At 44.1% G+C, this 20169-nt stretch overlaps 1 protein-coding gene across 1 annotated transcript in view; it reads left to right on the top strand.

Moving 5' to 3' along the window:
* Positions 1-20169, top strand: part of LOC116822642 (opsin-5-like) — a 116940-nt gene that overhangs the window by 62171 nt on the left and 34600 nt on the right. The window contains 2 exon segments of the mRNA XM_075061965.1: positions 11630-11729; positions 16314-16476. Coding sequence (XP_074918066.1) covers positions 11630-11729; positions 16314-16476 — 263 coding nt within the window.

The raw sequence follows: 20169 nt of genomic DNA, 5'->3' as shown, positions 1-20169 counted from the left end.
TACTCCCCCTCCAGCCTGGGTGAACATGGGGGCAGGGGCCCACAGGATGGTGGCCCCCTACAGAGCTGGTAAGTGGCCACCTACACTGGGCCAAGACTCAACTGCTCCGCCTCTCTGTGGAGTTTCTGACTCAGCAGCCTTCACGACCACGACAGCTCACACTCACCCAGCTGCACGCATCCCTTTACAGGCCAATCCCATGAGGCCACTCCACCGCGTCCCCAAACCGCTCCACTCCACTCCGCTCACTGTCCATGGGCTGCTTCCAACAATGCTGCAAACTGCTCCGCTCTGCCAGCCAGCTTAGTGGATAGTGTCTTATGCAGGCTCCCCTACTAGTTAGAAAGCACTTAGTGACTCATCTAGTAAGCTCACTGTTTAGTGATTTCCTTAGGATTTCAGCTCATAGTAGGGGAGCCTCTGGTTGCCTGGGAATCCTATTGTGGCCTCACACATGAATTTGCCTGAGGATCAAGAGTCCTTATGAGGGATGGACTGTCCTAATGGAATCAAAAGAGCTCTACACTCTTTAACAGTGGAGAGCAGGAGATCGCATAATGGGCTGTCTCCAGGCCCCCTAAACAGGGGCCCTCATACCAGTCAGGTACATAACAACCAGTCCCCAATCTCTCTCTCTGTCACTGGTTTGGAACCCATTCCCCTTGTCCTAGCAAGTGTCACTTATACGTTATATTGAGAACACTGTTCGGCAGTACAAACAGTCATCGAGTAGTATTTCTTCGAGTCGAGCATATTGGGTGAGCCAAACACTATTCATTTTAGCCTGCCCTAAATGTAGACAAAGAACATTGAGAGGGCGGCATCCAGACGTCAAAAAACCAAGTCCAGCAGGTAGATGCTTAGATATGCATGGGCCGTGTCCATATGACACAATTACCCAGCAAGATTCCACACTGTTCTAGAAAACTCTCTCCACACTTACCCACAATTTCACTACGAAATAGACAGGGTAAGAGCATCCACTTCCGTGACTCGGCTGACTATCATCGCATTTTAGTAATAAAGAAAAGTTATCAGACGCTTCATCCTGCAAATGGTGTAAGATAAGCAAGGGCGATAATGTAACATTCAGTTGGCCTGTCTCACTTTCAATCTTCTCTTAAGAATGACGTTATTCAATCACGTCAAGTTTCTACTAATTCCTATGGATTCTTTTTAAGCATAACTGCTTAGATACCAGCTGGTACAAACAAATGTAGTTTCACTAAAAATCAAAGGATTACACATAATCAAACCAGCCCCACCCCCCCGCCCCACCCCCGACAGATCACACCGCCCCCGCCCAAGAGGGGGTGCCCTACACACGCGCGGCCCACTCGCCCCCCTGGCACCATCCCTCCGTGATAGGAGGGAGGGGGAGGGAGGGGAGGGGAGGGGGGTGGGTAGATCGTGGGGGAGGGCGAGGGGGGGGTCGCCGGGTGCGGGGTGCAGGGTGGCGGGGGTGGTGGTGAGAGAGGCAGAGGGAGGGAAGGAGGTGGTGGGGTGGTGAGGAGGGGGGAGGTGAAAAAGAACACAGATATATGCCCACTGGATCGACCAATAGTCCCATCTGGCCAGTCACTCTCCGCCTCCTTTGCGACCACGCCCGCACTACGCTCCCGTCATATGATTTTGCTTTTACTCCCAATGGCAACAGCCTCTTAGTTGTCTATTTTCATTAGCTTTATAGCAAAATGCATTTACTGGTAGGAATGTCCCTGACAGAATTAAGTCAATAAAAGGAAATTGAATTTATTCAGTTTTATTTTTAAATAAATCACTCATTAAACCATCAACTGCAGCAGTGACTAGTCACAGCAGAAAAGCCCCCCCCCCTGATTCTAAGCTTTCTACAAGCGGACGATATACTGTAGAATGGTGAGCCATCAGAATGGAGAGAAGGAACAAGACGAAATACGGTAATTATAGGAACCCAGTCACCTAACTCTGGTACTGGAATATTGAACAAATTAAAAATCGTTGTAGGCACCTAGAGCAGTGAGTACTCACAAAACTTTTTTGATTGCGCAGCCACTATCATAAAAAATTTTTGAGCACACAACCCCTCACGCGCCGCACCGGGCAGATCTCCATTTTTGCCGCCCCTCAGCACTAAAAAAGAGTAAATGAATATGTAAAGGTGCTCGTTCACGACCCCGCTGAACTGCAGAACGCAAAAAAAAAATTAAAAATTAAAAAAGTCCACCCAAACTGCCGGCTGCACTCCAACAGAATCCGTCCTGCGCACCCCCTGGCGTGCGTGGCCACCCCGCACTTGGAAGAACCATGACCTAGAGGTTATCTGGGACATAGAGGTTAGTATACCTAAAATCAATTAATGGGATTTGTTAATAACTATCTTTGCAGACACAAACTTAAAGTTCCTTCTTTGAAAGGATTCTTGGCCTAGGTGGATGGGGGAAGGAATAAACACGGCATAGTCATGATTTAGCAAGGCATCTCAATCCAGTCTCCCATGAACATTCTCTCAAACACACTAGGAAATAAGGTCCTAATTGACATTACTAGAAGATAAGGTGACCAAAATGGCGTTATGAACTACCTAGCCTAAGAGATGGGAGCTATCACAGTGATTTTACTGTATCAAACTGGGAGGGTGCATCTAGTGAGTCCCACGACGGCCAGCTCCGCAAGGGCCTCGTTACTAGTCCAATATCTTAATTAAATCAACTTGGAAATAGAGTGAAGTATGCTTAAAATTCAGATGACACCAAGCTGGAAGGGTCACAATCACTTTGGAGGGCAGGATAGAATTCAAATAACCTTAAATTAGAGAAATTGGTCTGAACTCAACAAAAAATTTAATTACAGAAGTACAAAGTACTTCACTTGGGAAAGGAAAAAAATTAAGTGTAACAACTTCACAATGGGGATAGGTGGTAGTAGTGCTGAAAGGATTCTGGGAGTTATGATGGATCACAAATTGAAAATGAGTTCAACAATGTGGAAGCAGTTGCAAAATGGTTAATAGTCTGGATTTTTAACAGAGGATGCCTATGTAAAAAATTAGGAGGTTATTGTCCAGCTCTGTTTTGGCACGGGAGGCCCCACTGGAGTATTGTGTCCAGTTCTGAAGCCACGAGACTTTAGAAAGAATGTTGGAAAATAGAGACAGTCCAGAGGAAAGCAACAAAAAAGAAACTGTGTAGAAAACTTGACACATGATCTTAACCTAGTGGGAGTAACAAGAGAAAGAAACTGAGGCATTTACTTAGGGCTAGTTACAGTGGGAAAGGCTTTTGCCACTGACAGCTAACTGGTACGTATACCTGAAGACTCCCCTAAGTGAAGTGTAACTATACTGAACTGTAGCAAGGCAATAACTCACTGGCGGTGGCACCCTCCTGCTGGTCATTCCAGGGAATTAGCCTTCCATTCCAGAGCGCCCTCTGTTGCTGATGTCCTGCTGCCTTAGGACCCGTGTGCCTCACCTTGGGTGCTGCCCCTGGCAGTACCCCCACTCTCTGGGTCTCCTCACCTCCCCCCTAACACCTATCCCCCACCTCGCTTCGTGCTTCTGCCAGTCACCATCTAGCCCCCGCTCACTGGGGCGACTGCATCTATACCACTCATAATTGACAAGGGGGTTGGACCTGCTGCCTGCCTACCCTGGCTGCACCTCTGCAATCCCAGTACCCTCCAGGTTAACAAGGCCTGCAGCCTGGGTTTCAAGCCCAAGCTTAACCAGCCGCCTCTGGCCTTGCCCTGCTCCACTCTGGTTATTCTGCTGTACTCACAGCAGCAGGCCTATCTCGCTCACCTAAGAGAGACTCCGTGTGTGCAAGTTCTGGTCACAGCGCTTGTAGGGCCAGCTGTGACCTGATTGGGATGTGGCTCAGCGTGGCTACTTCCCAAGTCAGTCCTTTTCTTCCGCTCTCAGCCCCAGCCTTCCAAGGACTGCTTTCAGCCCTTTCACAGGACCGGGGTACAGCCCTGCTACAACACTGACACATAGGAGATCTTCTGTTCCACATAAGCACCATTGGTCAGAGGTGGCTGCAAATTTTTCACATCCCTGACTGACAATAGCTATGCCCAAACAAAATTTTGTAGTGCAAGACGCAGCCTTCAAATGGCATTCTCATTCTCTAGTTGGTCAATGTAAAATCAAGTGTAATCTATATGCTTCCTATGTCTCAAAGTCTGCCCTCAAACATGCAGTAAATTCCCATTACTTCCAAGGGAGTACACAGGTGAAAATGGGAGCAGAATTGGGTCCTGTACTGTAAAAACTTCATAGTACATCAACATTTTGTACACCATAAACCTACTGCAAACATAGAAAATTTCACTTGTATTAAAATCCAGCTACTATCAAGTGGAAAGTGGTAAGCTGTTAAATGGTGCATAGCCGGACGGTGCACTCGTTGGGGTCAAAAATAAATGATAGAATGTAAATCTAGTTGAAAATATAGCAAATTTTATGGGCATAGAAAACAATTTTGCAATGGACAATTAGTAAAGATATTTGGGAGATTTCTTCTGCAAAATGTTTATTAAGAAAGTAACTTTTGCTTTGGACTGTATAATAGGTAACAGCAGGGCAACATTTTTTCGGTCTAAACATTTTTCACCCAAAAAAAGTGGCAGATTTGGGGAACAATGAAAACATTCATAACATTTATGTCAATTTTGGCAATTATTTCAGTTGCAAACCGAAAAATTTCCGGAAATCCTAAAAAGAATGCTTTGATATTTTGGGGCTAAACCTTCACAAGGAACTTAGGCACCATTCACAAACCAAAGAGGTGACCTACGTACTGCCATAAGCCTCAGGCCATTTACGTCATTTCAGCTTTGTAAGCCCTGTTCAAGCCCCCACTCCAAGGAGCATCTGGACGGGACGTCAACCCAAGTCTCCCCCTCTGATAATGCCAGCGACCAGTTATTGGGGTATTTTTGGGTGAGCCTCCTCAGCTAATCTCCTGTTGAAGATGCTCCATTTTTGATAAAAACACAGCCTAGAGATCACACTCTCTCTTCCTCACTCTCTCTGACCTCAATAATGTTTATTTACACAAGCTTGATAATTTCATTTGGGGTTGACTGAAATTGGGGGGGGAGAAAGAGGGGAGAGAAGAACTTGAGTAATCAAAATATCAGTTATCCAACACAACGCTTATTCAATAAACCATGTTTTTGACGTCAGGGAGCATTCTGGAGCTTGAGCTCATTGGTGTGAAACACTAGGAAAAAGAACATTTTTCGCTTGAATCTCCATATTCATTTGAAATTGCTAATCAAAATATACATTTGGGTTGGAATTTTTGGCATTGGTTGGTTGCATATTTCAGTAACTTTGGTTTCTGCCCCGAATGGATGACTTAATGTAATTAATCAACAACGCAGAGAAAATTAGCAATGTGTTAATATACAATTCAATTTTGCTCTGGTGCACTGCCCAAGGACAGATCCTAATGTTTTGAGCAGCTGACCAAGATCATTGGGATGGCAAAATAGCAATGGACTTAGAAAATAATGACATCCAATGATAAATTCAGTAATATCTTAATAGAATGGTTCCTGTCTGCATCGTATCACTGCCATACCGGTATTGCCCTGGCCCTTCTCTTTTGTCATTCAGTATTGGACCCATTCACCAATATGCATTACCCTCACCTTTGGGGGCGAAGCCAGACCTTTGGCACCTGCTTCCTATTTGGTGTAACATTGCTTGTGCCAATAAGCCGAACACCCACAGGTTTGGGCCCCGTCCCCTATGACACTTCTGTGATTCATAAGTGAGTACTTCTGGGGTTGCCCTGCCATGTGCAGGCGAGAGAGGAGAAAATGTGTCCCGTGTATCCGGTATCCCGTGTATGCCGTAACCGAAGCCTGATCACCTTCGAAGCTCTCCTCAGCTACGTGTTTAACAGAGCTTCTACGTTTGCCGGTCCGGTGATGTTGTGGTTTTAATTTGTAAGTATCAGTTTATACTAAATTGCTGAACAGTTTGTAAATATTGTTAGTAGATATTTTAGGCATGTGGTGTTTTAGGTTTTGGTTAGCCTCTATAGATCATCATAAGCTGCTCCTTTCCTGTAACTTCTCCAATAAAATTTTAAATTGATTCATTTAGTTGTGTGTTGTATGCAGTTTGCCTCGTGACCATACTCTCCTTGCAATCTCTTACCTATTAACAAGTCAGATGAGCCTTACCCTGAAATCTGTGGTGAAGTATGGGGAAGTGTGGAATAGATGTCTGGAAATGCAAATCCAAATATTGCATAGGCTCGCCTAACCATCCCAGACTGCCGAAGCTGTGGGTGCTTTGTGACAGAAATGACTCAACCTCAGTTGGGTGGTACTTGCAAACAAGGGACATGGGTTCAAACCTGTGAAGAGAGAGAGGTTGGGACAGGTATTGTGCCTGGTGGTGCAGGCTCCCTTGTGGAGCTAGAATCATCATGTTTGCACCGCCTCCTCATCTCCACTGGTGGAATGTCCAGAGTTGATTTTTTATTCCCTTAAGACTCTGATACAGGTTGCTGAGCTGAACTCACTTTTGGGCTAATGGTGCAATAGCACGGGCTCCCCTACTATGTGCTGAGATCACAAAGAGCGAAATCCACAAAAGAGCTGAAATAGACTGAGCTGGAGCACTGAGTACTGTGCTAAGACTAGTGGGGAGCCTGAAAAGCTAATACTGTGGAACGAGCCAGCTGGCGGAGTGGAGCGTTTAGGGAGCGGAGCGGACCACGGACAGATGGTGGAATGGAGCGCGCTGGCAGAGCGGAGTACTGTGGGCGTGTGGGGAGCAGCCCACAGAGCGAGGGACGAGCAGTTTGCTGGACAACTGGAGCAGCTCACGAGGCAGCTGGTGGAGCAGAGCAGTTTGGTGAGGACGCCCGGGAGAGCAGAGTGGAGCGGCCGTAAGGGCGGAGCAGTTTCTGGAGAAGGCGGAAGCAGAACCCACGGAAGAGCAGGGCAGTTGGGCCCTGGACCACTGTAAGGTGCCTTCACCCCAGGCGGGGGAGGGACCTCGACAGATAACTCTGTGAATTCTGTGGTGGCATGACCAGAGACTTTTGGGTGTTTGGACTTGGAGTGATTGGACTTAAAAGACCTCTAAGGGAAAAGACATGCAAATGTAACTTGGGGGGTGGTTATGGTTTGTTTATAACTCTGTTTGTGGTATTTCTCCAATGGGCATGCCGCATTGTTTCCTTCCTTTATTAAAAGATTTCGCACACTCAGACTCCGTGCTTGCAGAGGGAAGTATTGCTCCTAAGGTGCCCAGGGGTTGGTGTTAAGTGTCTCAGGTCACTGGTGGCGGGCTCGAGCGGTATGCTTGTGTTATGAAACGGAACCGCTGATATGAACCGGCCCTTGTTGCTGCCACTCAGAGGGGCAGAAGGGTTACACCTATATAGTCTGTTGCCACGTGCAGCCTGGTAAATAACGGCCTGCATTTTCTTTTGCCCCCTGGAATACGTGGCAATCACATGCGGTACAAACAGGAGGTAAAACTTTGCAGATAAACTTTTGAACTCTGGGGTGCCACTGACCAGAGACTTTTGGGTTGTTGGACTTCGGGGTGATTGGACTTAAGACCCTATGGGGGAAAGGACATTGCCAAACATACTTGGAGGTGGGTTTTTTGCTTATGGTTTGTGTTATAATCCTGTTTGTGGTGTTTCTCCAATGTGATGCCGCATTGTTTCCCTCCTTTATTAAAAGGATTTTGCTACACTCAGACTCCGTGGTTGCGAGAGGGGAAGTATTGCCTCCTAGAGGCGCCACGGGGGGTGTGGTATGTAAGTGTCCCAGGTCACTGGGTGGGGGCTTGAGCCAGTTGTGCATTGTGTTACTGAAACGAAACCCCTGGATACTGAACCTGGCCCTTGTTGCTGCCAACTCAGAGGGGCAGAAGGGTTACACGTGTATTCAGTGATTGGCTCAGATCCAGAATGTCAAGTACAGACCCTACTTAGACCATTTGTTAAGATGATGTTTGTACCTTGTTTTTTCTGACCTTTCACATGCTGCACTAAGATCAAATGTGCAAAATTGCATGAACTACATCATTTCCTGCTATTATGCTAAGGGATGTGGGGTGAAATTGCCCTTAGGGCACTTAATCATATGACAATTACAGAACGGGGAGAGCAATGAACCTTTATTTTTTTTATCAAGAAGCACAATCAGAGAAACTTGAGAAGGGGAAAAGGCTGCCAGTAGCAATTATATCTACAATTACCTATGGCAATGACTCATGGCCAGGCTTAGGGAATGTTGCTTTACTTTTGTCAGTCTATTTGTGTAGCAACTGTAATTTGTCTCATCTACTGAGGAAAAGCTCCAGCTAAACCTACCAGCCCCATCATCCACATTGCAGTGGCTTCCATAGGCCATGAAAATAGGAAGAGACATGACTTTCTTAAGTCCTCAATAGTCTATTTCTTACCGGTCTATATAGTATCACTTAGAGATGTGTAGATGCTGCAGTTAGGGTGACCAGATAGCAAGTGTGAAAAATCGAGACAGAGGGTGAGGGGTAATAGGAGCCTATATAAAAAAAAGCCCCAAATATCAAGATTGTCCCTATAAAATTGGGACATCTGGTCAAGCATCTCTTTATGTTCAATGAACTGCAGCTTATTTGCCCCAAGGGCCCTGTAGCCTTCAGCCACTCCTCTCCCCACCGAAGGCTAAGGAAGGCTCAGCAATTCCTCTGGCTGCACTGAGACCAATGGAAGTTGAGAGCCTAAATACCTTTTGAAGATGTGGCCCTTGGTAACCTCCTCCCCAGGCTTCCTGTCAGCATTCAGTGATGGCTGTCTCTAGCATGTCCTTCTAGGGCTTCTTCGTTGTGGGCTTCTGTAATCACATGCGATAAATAGATTTATAAGAATTAGATTTTTATTGGTAATATTTCTATTGATGATGATAGAAATTTACAGATAATCAAAGTAAGAAAACTACTTTTGGAGCACTTATTAGAGTTTGATTTAAGGATATTTACGTAGTATATATTTGACGTGAACATGACAATTTGTAGTTTAATGGTTATAATGCTTTCTCCTTTTGCATCTCAATGTTTGTCTTTAAACAATGATCTGACTCCCCCCCCTCAATAATTTCCCACAGTCATAAAATTTTACATCGATAAAATTGGAAAAAATGGTTAAAATAAACTGATATTATCCATTGAAATTATATACAAAAATAAAATTCTGCCAAGCCTAGCTATAAAGTTGTTCTTGGGGACAAGATGCGTTCTCAGTAGGGCAGTGGGAACTGGGAAAACACTAGTGGATGCACTGCTAGCTAGCCTGACTCGAGGCAGGAGCAGAAGTGCTCCGTAGTCCCTAACGTATTAGCTAGAGAACCCCTGGCAAGATACAAGTGGCTCAAGTTCACCCATTGGAACATGATTCCAAATTCTTCTTGTGCGTTGCAAGCAGTTCACTATTTTCTCTAATTTATTTGTTGTTGAATATTCATAGATTCATAGACTGTAGGACTGGAAGGGACCTTGAGAGGTCATCGAGTCCAGTCCCCTGTCCTCATTGCAGGACCAAATACTGTCTAGACCATCCCTGATAGACATTTATCTAACCTACTCTTAAATATCTCCAGAGATGCAGATTCCACAACCTCCCTAGGCAGTTTATTCCAGTGTTTAACCACCCTGACAGTTAGGAACTTTTTCCTAATGTCCAACCTAAATCTCCCTTGCTGCAGTTTAAGCCCATTGCTTCTTGTTCTATCCTTAGAGGCTAAGATGAACAAGTTTTCTCCCACCTCCTTGTGACACCTTTTAAGATACCTGAAACTGCTTATCATGTTCCCCTCTCAGTCTTTCTTTTTCCAAAACTAAAAAACCCAATCTTCAGCCTTCCTTCATAGGTCATGGTCTCTAGACCTTTAATCATTCTTGTTGCTCTTCTCTGGACCCTCTCCAATTTCTCCACATTTTTCTTGAAATGCGGTGCCGAACAGACACAATACTCCAGCTGAGGCCACTGACCCAGTGCAGAGAGTAGAGAGCGGAAGAATGACTTCTCGTGTTCTTGCTCACAACACAACCGGTTAATTGCATCCAGGATGTCCCTTTGCTTTTTTGAACAGCATCACACTGTTGACTCATATTTAGCTTGTTGTCCACTATAACCCTAGTCTCTTTCTGCCATACTTCCTTCCTAGACAGTCCTTCCCATTCTGTATGCGTGGAAACTGATTTTCTTCCTAAGTTGAGCACTTTGCATTTGTTTTGTAAACTTCATCCTGTTACCTCAGACCATTTTCTCCAATTTGTCCAGATCATTTTGAACTTTGACCCTATCCTCCAAAGCAGTTGCAGTCCCTCCCAGTTTGGTATCATCTGCAAACTTAATAAGCGTACTTTCTATGCCAATATCTGAGTCGTTGATGAAGATATTGAACAGAGCCGGTCCCAAAACAGACCCGTGCGGAACCCCACTTGTTATACCTTTCCAGCAGGATTGGGAGCCATTAATAACTACTCTCTGAGTATGGTTTTCCAGCCATTTATGCACCCACCTTATAGTATCCCCATCTAAGTTGCATCATTTGCTGAAGAATTTCTTGAGGGCAAATTCAGAGGTGTTCTATAAAATCTCTTGCAGTCAGAGTCCCTTAGATTTACTTAAGTGCTCTCTCTGAAGTGTAAGGGAATCCAAGCTGGTGTAATTTAAGAACCAACCAGCCAGAAAAAAGTGTAAATTAAAGTAGGAATGTCCTGCTTTAATTTCACCTTTTTATGCTATCCTGTTTGTGGCCAAAAGAGAGGAGTAGAGCAATTAGACTTCTTTACACACAGACTCAATGGGACAAATTCAGAAATGAGTATGTATGTGCAGGATGGGTAAAATGACTTACTTGTTGGTAAGTGGATGTGAACCTAAGTGAGTCAAAGCATGTAATAAATAACTTCAGAGAGTATATTGATGTACCATACATTTTGAAGAGGTGGGGGAGAAGTGTAAATTATACCTATATTAGACCTCTATATTTTCTTAATTATCAGAGGGGTAGCCGTGTTAGTCTGGCTCTGTAAAAGCAGCAAAGAGTCCTGTGGCACCTTATAGACTAACAGATGTATTGGAGCATGAGCTTTCGTGGGTGCATCCGATGAAGTGAGTATTCACCCATGAAAGCTCATGCTCCAATATGTCTTTTAGTCTATAAGCTGCCACGGAACTCTTTGCTGCTTTTATATTTTCTTAGGCTCACTTAAGGTCTGATTCAGCTCCCATTGAATTTAAGATTTTCTTCCATGGTTCTTGGCCCTTTTTGCCTCCTATCTTCGGAAAGTGCTGAACAGTCACTCTGTGAAATTCAGCCCCCTTTTAATGTGTCTCAAGTTGAGCATCCAAAAATCGAGGCATACAGAGTCACAAGACATTTTTTGGAAAATCTTGATGTATTCATGTTCTAATGAGTCAAAGGGACACTATTCAAGGTTTCAGAAACTAACCTTCCTCAGCAACAACCCCATGCAACATCTCTGATCTTCAAACTTGTCATTGCAAACTCTGGAAAAATCAAACCAACTCCCCCCAACAAATAGCTTCTTGCTAGTCTCGCAGAAAGCCAACAGAGAGATTCTCAGATGCTGAATTCCCATTTTCTTGTTTTTCAGATGGGTTCCTATCTTGTTAATGCAACCTTGTTAATGCAATTCCAGTCCAAAATAACAGAAGGGGCAGATATTATTGTTGGAATGATTTATACAGTGTTTGGTAAGTATGCTTTCATGGTAAGTATGTTTTGGAGCTTTACCTGAGTTGTTTCATGATTATTATTTCACATTCCAAAGGTTTGATGAGAATGTAGAGGGTCTGAAAATGGAGTTAATTACTGACACGGGTTACTTCAAAGTTTTAATAACAACAAAATAAAAGAATAGATTGACCTAATTACAACTTCCATAACATTAATTAGTGACATATTTTTCATCAAAAATAAAGTACCTATTCAGTTTTAATCTACTCTAATAGTTTGACAATAATGACAGTGTTAACTTTGGAAGCCATTAAATATTTTTAAGAATGATTTACTGCAAAATGTTGTGTGGTTGGTTCAACTTATACCAGCTGAGGTTCTGGTTAGCACTGTTTTGTATTTCTGGTTATGGTATTAACATTGAATCCTTAAATCCCAATCCAGCATCAAAATCTAGTAGTGCAAACCCCTGTATGCATGAAGAATCCCAGGAAAGTCAGTGAGATTCCTCGTGGGCACAGTGGCCCATGAAAGTAGATCCAGATGCAAGTTTAGAGCCTTAAACACGAGCAATGAAGCCAAGTTACTCCTGGAACTGTAACACTGAATTTCTCTGCATCTAAAATCCTCAGTCATTGACTTCACTAGATTTGACCCCAGTTATACCATTGGTGAATATGGTCTTATGAATTCTTTATGGGTAAGAAACAAAATGCATATTCCAGCTGAGAAAAAGCCAGATCCTTGGCAGTAGCTGAACTGCATACAGCACAAATTGCATGGAGATAGTGGAGAAAGTGCCTTAAAATCACTCTTTCAATACCTTATACTGCTCATATTGTATGCTGGGCCAGTCTACCTGGTAACTGCTTTAATTTATGACTACTGACAGACAGGGATTAATGTGATGTAGAAAGAATGAGGAGTACTTGTGGCACTTTAGAGACTAACAAATTTATTTGAGCATAAGCTTTTGTGGGCTAAAACCCACTTCATCGGATACATGCAGTGGAAGGATGATGTAGAAGGATCCCAGCGATGGGTGCTGGCTTTTGAGCTGTGTGATGCAAATCCACGTGGGAGAATTTGATCGCTAGTCTCTGCTTTCTGTGAACCAAGTCAAGTGTTTCAAATGCAGAAACTGAGGGTTGTCTGTAAAGAACATCTTCTTCGAAACAACATTGCCCCCCAAGACAAGGAGCACCAGTATAGTACATCAGTCCTGCTTCATGGCTGGAAAAGCAAATAAAGAATCCGAGAGAATTGTGGCATGACTGGCCATTGGAATGTAATTGGAAATCTAACTCTTTTTGTAGCTTTGCATGAACTGGTATATATATTATAAAGTATTGTCTGATTAGAAACAAATACGTGAGTCTTGCTGTTTGCTTATTGCAGGTGAAAACTAGAATTTTCTGGTGATGCTTTCGTTCTGTTTCTGATGTTCTGCATGCAGATCATCATCAACAAAGCAAGGTGCAAACTTGTGCTTGCTGGAAAGTGAACTGCACATGAAATTGTGAAAATTCCATCTACTTCAACAGTATATGTTATGCCCCCTCTCCCACCTTTTGCTAAAAAGGCATTCAGCAAGGTGTGTTGCCTACTAACTTATTTCTGTTTTCCCTTTCAGATCCCATGATAGCCAACCCTGCTCAGATTACTGGCTCGCTTCAGTGTGACTTTACAGCATGCACTATGTTAGTGGTGTCACAGCTGCTACAGGACCTTGTAAGAGAAAGGAGCCAGCCTATTGGGCAGAGGGGTGTCAGGTAAGTTGCTTTTAAAAGAAGTACTGTGCAACTTTTATGTTAGATAGAATTTTGAAATTTATTAAATTCCCCTCTCCCTGCACAATTTAATAACTAAAAAACTAACAACAAAGCTGACCTTCCCCAATATTCATGCTTCAGCAGAGTCCTAAAGCAGCTGTGACATCTACATGGTGCATGCTGGGATATCATGTCAGAGCTTGAGCTGGTAATCCAAACAGGGCTGGGTGCTGTGGGACCTTGAAAGCAAACAGAAAAGGTGAGTTGTTGTTATGAAGCCAAGAGATGATCGTAGACCGACTCCTGAGAACATTCAAGTATTACTAAAGTGGATGGAATTTTCATATGCTAGTTGCAATCCATTTTGATAAGTGAAAGTAATTCTAATGTTTAAGTTCCCATGCCTTCAATGGCCACATGTGATCTCATACTCTCAGTGTCGCTCCCCTAAAGCCTATGCTCAAACATGTGTCTGTTTGGCCAATTGTCGGTCAAAAGGTCACATTGGTACGATGTGCAACACCATAGTGCCGTGTCCCTATTCCTGCTCTTTTCCCTGGTCACCTAAGGGTCAGGCTAGTGCTGTGTGCAATAATTACCAGGGTGCCTGTTCTCGAACCTTCTGTCCGTCAAAAGGTTAAGTTGGTACTGTGTGCAAAAGCATAGAGTTGTGTGCAAAAGTAGTGTGCCGGGTGGAGCTCCCATTGATGTAGAGGTCACCAGCTCGGAACCTGGTTGGTGAAGGAGCTAGGGACCAATCAGATGCTGACACGAGTAAGAGTCTTTGAATAAAACTAAGTCTCGCGCCAAAAACGGCAGGAGTATCCGTGGGTTAGCTGAAAGGCCTGATTACTCTTCCAGCCAGGCTCTCCTCCGGATTTAGCCAGCTCATGTCATGTCGTTTTGGTTTTTTGGATTACTTCCCCTCCCCAATTCGCCATGTCCTCGGTGTCTGTACTGCTGGTCAGCTGTGACCGGAGTGTGCTGTAAATACTCTGTTTAACTTCTTCCCTTTTTCCCCTCCCTTACTTGATACCAAGTTGTGTATATAGTATATGAGAGTTGAATTGTCGTATTGATTGCTATTGTGGTTAATTGTTGTATTTTACAATATTCGGTTAATGTGCGCACAGTTTACTTAGTTTTGTGTATCTGCTCTGTTTTTTTAGTGAGCAGTTGATTATAGACTGCTTGGTTTCTTGGTGTTGGTTGTAAATAGACTGTTTCAAATTGTGTGTATATTCTTGTTCTGATAGTATTGTTAGTTGGTAAAAATGCTCCTCCCCAGCCCAAGTTGCAACTCATTCCCCATTAATAAACAACCACTTGGTTTTGAATTACAATCTGTTTCCATTTTAATCTTCCTCTCTCAATCAAATCCTTACCCGAACCTGCATTGGTCTCGGACACTCAGATCATGTCTCCTGTAGAGATTATATCATGAAATATTTGGTAGAACTGGTGGAAAAATGGAAAAACTATTTCATAAAAAGCTTACTATTTCAAAGGTGTTCCCATTTTACAAGGTTCGAATCAAAATTTGTGGTAAAATATATTTTAAAATGTTGGTATTTTGAATGTTAGGTCCCCCTTTTGTCTCTAAATGAACAATACCCAGTTTTTTCTTCACTTTTTCATTTGTCCCTTTGTGTTTCCTTCTTCCACTCTAAGTTTTCAAAAGCTAAGGAATTTTTCAAAAATTGCAGTGGCAAAAGGAATGTTTTTTTTAAATGGAAAAAGTCAATATGTATTAAGCAAATCAGGATATTGTTCATTCTGTGCTTTCTGTGTGTGTGTGTGTGTGTGTGTGTGTGCGTGAAGCGGGTGGGTGCATGTGAGAAATCTGACATTTCAAAATGGTAAAATTTTTGGGTTTGGTGAAAAATAAGGAAAACGTTTAAAGCAGTTTTTGAAAAGTTTTCAGGTTAGAAAAGGCCATTTGTATGAAAAACATTTTGAACAAAATGTTTTGACAAGCTGTAATATTATTACAATTGGACTGGATCTGGGGAAGTTTAATCCCTCTTCTCCTCTTCTTTTTCAAGAAAGTCCCCACCCTCAGACACCTGGGATACGTTTAATATGGTAGAAAACAGTTTGTTGCTGCTTATTACAATTCCTTGTTAATCAAAATAACAATAAATCCAGCTAGCATGATGAATATCAAGGGAAAGCAAGATAATTTGTGGGGAATATTTGAAAAACTACTGAGAGGATGGGGGTGGTGGAAATAAAATTCTACTGGATTGGTAAATATAAGGGTATTTTAAGTGAAGTGTAGCCTCTTACTGCTGTGCTGAAAGGTCAATACTGGGTTCTGGTATTAGGATTTGAATACATGACTTTCTAACCTAGGAATCAGCATACTACTAGTTAAGTCATACTTTTCTCCACAACTATAAGGACAAGGTTTTATCTTACTCCTTCAGAGCTAGAGAGCAAATTAATATTCTTTCCCTGTTATTCCTGTTGGAATATTGGAAATAGTATATCGTCTACTAAAATTATATCAGATCCTAAGAAAATGATCTTTTTAATCTGGGGATAATAGAGATATCATTTAAGTTCATTTCTCCATGATTCACTTTGTATCCTTAATCATTATCGCAAATGAGTCTTAAATAAGGCATACCTGGGAAGATGTACCAAAAAAGGTGTATTAAGTGTTCAAAAAAAATTGAGTTGAATTAATTTCATCATAGAAAAAAGATCATCCCATAAACACTGACTAGGTTGGTAATGCGTTACTCCTTGCAAAGAGTATTAAAAATGAAAAGCCAATAAATGAGAGTAATGAATTCCTCTTTTTTATTTAATATTCCCCTATAGGAATATGCTCCTTGTGTGGAAACAGTATTCTTCTGTATGTTTCCTACAAGAAAAAGAATTTACTAAAACCAGCAGAATACTTCATGATCAACCTTGCCATCAGTGACCTTGGTATGACTCTGACCTTGTACCCTCTAGCTGTTACATCCAGCCTCTCTCACAGGTTTGTTCAATATGCAAATAGTATTTAACATCCTCTGCACAGACTGAAGGCCTCTGCCAGCAGAGAGGATTGAATTATTCTGCCAGTTTTATAGAAAGGACAGAGAAGATTAATTACAGAGATTGAGAGAAGCATGTTACGTAAGAGCAGCTTTCTGAGCTGCTGGCTGCATTTAGTTTTCTAGTTTGAGGCCATTGCAATTTGTATTCCTGTTGGGAAAGGGGCTTGGGATATTCCTTCCTGTAGTAAGGAGGCCTCACTCCCTGCCGCGCCTGAGAGGGACAATCCAGAACAGGCGCGGCAGTGGGCAGAGCCATCCCCACCTGTTCCCGCGCCCTGGAAGTCAAGGGGCGGGACACGAAGTATAAAAGCCCGGCCTTGGCGCTCAGTTGGAAGAAGGCTGCCGGAGAGGACAGACGCTGGTGCCTGAGCTCCCGCCGGGCCTAGCCTGCCCCGTGCTCGGTACCTGGAGGAGCGCTGGCCCGACCTGCCCCGTGCTCGGTAGCCGGAGGAGCTGCCTGAGCTCCCCGACGCCCGGCGTCTAGAGGAGCAGCCTGCGCTCCCCAACGCCCGGCGTCTAGAGGAGCCGCCTGAGCCACCCCACACCTGGTACACAGAGGAATGGCCTGGAGTTCCCGACGCCCGGTATCCTGAGGAACCCATAGTCTGGGATCCACCGGATGGTGTCGGCGGATGGCAGGTACCCAGTGAGGGGGAGCTTGGAAGTGGCCCGGGGGTAGCCTACCCCAGTCAGGCTGTAGACATACCTGAGCCTATGTCAGTGTGTTGCGGTGAGGATCCCCACTGACCATCAGCGGTGATAGCCGCTACTAGGGCCCCGGGCTGGGACACAGTGGAGTGGGAGGGTCTGCGTTCCCCCTGCCACCCTTCCAAGGGTGGCAGACTCCCCCTCTCCCTGGCCTGAGAAGGCTATGCAGACTGGTTGTTTGCTCAGCCCCTCCCGAGGGGCCTGAGCCCTGAGTCGCTTGCTGCCCTGCCCTGAGCCAGGGCCTGGGCTTTATACACCTGAACTGCTTATTGTCCCGCCCTGCCCCAGGGCCGGGGCCTCTAGACTGTTTGTTTGTTTGCTCAGCCCTGAGTCAAAAAGAGCCTGGGCTTTGCCACTGCGTTTGGTGCCCGCCCAAACCTAGGGCAGGGCCCCCACCTAACTGTGTATTGTTGCTCAGCCCTGCAGCAGAGGGTCTGAGCCCCGAATTGACTGTGTGTTGTTGCTCAGCCCCAAGACCGAGGGCCGGAGCTCCCAACAGACTGTATATTGCCGCTCAGCCTTACAGTAGAAGGCCTGAGCTCCTAAGTGACTGTATATTGCTGCTCAGCCCTGAGACAAAGGGCCTGAGCTCCCAACTGACTATATACTGTTGCTCAGCCTTGCAGCAGAAGGCCTGAGCTCCTAATTAACTGTGTGTTGTTGCTCCACCTTGCCGCAGAAGGCCGGAGCCCCCAAGAGACTGTGCATTGTCGCTCAGCCCGGAAGCAAAGGGCGGGACCTGGGGCGACAGAGTGTGGTGAGCTGTTGTGGCTCCTCTCTGCCCTCAGGGAGGGTTGAGCCCCGGTCCCACCCTTCTACACTTCCATACAATCACTCTACCTGCTGTCTGAAATCTTCTGTGGGAGGAATTGTAAAAGCTATTGGAACGTAGCTGTTTGCATATTAGATTTGTGGGTTTTTTTAAACAAATCTGAGGCTGTAAATGACTCCTGGGGATTAAATTTAAACCTGGGACTTAAAGTTATGGTTAATGTCCAATTCACAACTGGATTTCTTTCCAATTTAGCTCTTCTTTCTCTTGCCTCTACCTCCCTCATCCTTGCAAATTTAATCTAATAGTATTCCATAATATCTGGCTTTTGTGATCTTTACATGGGGCTCAGAATCTCTAATAAATGCCCTTGCTGGATCCAAGACAGTATCTGGTATGCTGTTGAGTTTTCCCATGAAAGCTTTTTTGGATTGTGGAGAGGAAAAAGGGGGTGCTCAGAGGATGGAGGAGAATGTGAATCTCGCCCCCGCCCCCCCCCAGTCTAATTTATTCAGATCAAAGGGATTTAGATACCTAGCTGCCACTTTGAGTGCTGAAGTCCAACATTTAAGAGCAAATGGCATTTGTAAAACATCAGCTCAGCTGCTGCTGCTGAGTCCTGTAGGTGCCTTGGAGACTTTAAGTGCCTACATTTTAGTGGCTGAACATGCCCATAGCCAAGTTCTGACCTGCCCATCAGCTCTGTGCCTAACTCCCATCTATGTCCCAGCAGGATTCACGAGGTGGCATTCCCCTTTTGGGCCCCATCCAGGAGGTGTGCTCACAGCATGTTGAAGGCCCCCCCACCCACCCGCACTCGGGGGGCGGGGGGGGAACCTTCCTGGAGAAAGTGTTTTGGTTTTTTTTTGATGAAATTTTTGTTGGAAAAAGGTTTGATAAAGATCAAACAGAACATGACCTCAGGGGAATGGAACACTGCAAATGTTTTGTTTTGAAATGACTTTGTTATGAAAGGTATTGTACTTTAAAATATACATTATAATATAATTTTTAAAAAAACAAAATTGGAATGAATTTTATCAGAACAAAATATTTTGAAAACTTCATCTCATAGGAAATTTCCAAACTTTTTTCATTCTCACTCAGAATGTGGAGGGGGGAAACCCCTTTAAATGCTGGAATTTCCTGCAGAGCTGCTCTAGGAAGCAACAAGGTACTATGTAATCTAGCTAAATGGCAAGATTCAAGAGGAAGTCTTTCAAGCCAGATTGTGATCCTTGTGGGAGAGCTTGCACAAAACCTGCCCCCACACTGCCTAGCTCAAGTCAGTGCTATTGACTGTTTACTTTCATGACTGTTATCACCTCCTGAGCAACCTGCTTCCAAGAGCTACCGTATAAGATCACCTCTTTTAACTGTTCCATATGACTTGGGGAAGCGGGAGAAGGGAGAGAGGGATTTATGAGGTTCCATCTCCTTATTGCAGGACTATTCTCCTAATTAGTGCTACTTTCGGAATGCGTCTCTTATCCTCCCCAGGGCCTTGTCTACACACACACTTGGGGACACTCTCGTTTTGGTTTGGGTAGCTTAATTTGGTTTATCTTAAACCAGTTTCTAATCTATTTAAATTAAACTGAAATAAGCTACTCTTATACCGAAATACGTGTCCACACAGGGGATTGCATTGGTTTAACTAAATCAGTTTAAATTCATATCTTTAGTTAAATTGCTGCAACTCTCCATATAGACAGTGCCTAGAAGTGTTGCAGAGGAAAAGGAATGAGGAGATCAGAGTTCTTAGCAGCTGGTGCCAGAGAAAGAGGCGAACAGCTTAGCAGAAATGGCTGAATTGAACAGCCTCTCTTTTTTTTTTTTCTTCTCACCTTTCCTCAAAAATGAAGACAGGCAACAATTTCTTAATGGCACGAGCATATTCCAGTAAGAACATCCTCCTTCAGGTAACTGCCGACTAAGGCCACGTCTACACTACCTGATTAATTCGAATTTGTTTAAACCGATTTTATGAAACCGATTTTATAAAATCGATTTAGTGCGTCCACACTAGGATCCTTAAATCGAGTGTGTGCGTCCATGGTCCAAGGCTAGCGTCGATTTCAGGAGCGGTGCACTGTGGGTAGCTGTTCCACAGCTATCCCATAGTTCCCACTTCCTGGTTGAGAGTCCAGTG

The sequence above is a fragment of the Chelonoidis abingdonii genome, chromosome 2 (genome assembly GCF_003597395.2).
Source record: "Chelonoidis abingdonii isolate Lonesome George chromosome 2, CheloAbing_2.0, whole genome shotgun sequence".
Lineage (NCBI taxonomy): Eukaryota > Metazoa > Chordata > Testudines > Testudinidae > Chelonoidis > Chelonoidis abingdonii.
The sequence above is the reverse complement of the archived record's forward strand: the minus strand, read 5'-3'. Positions and strand labels throughout refer to the sequence as shown.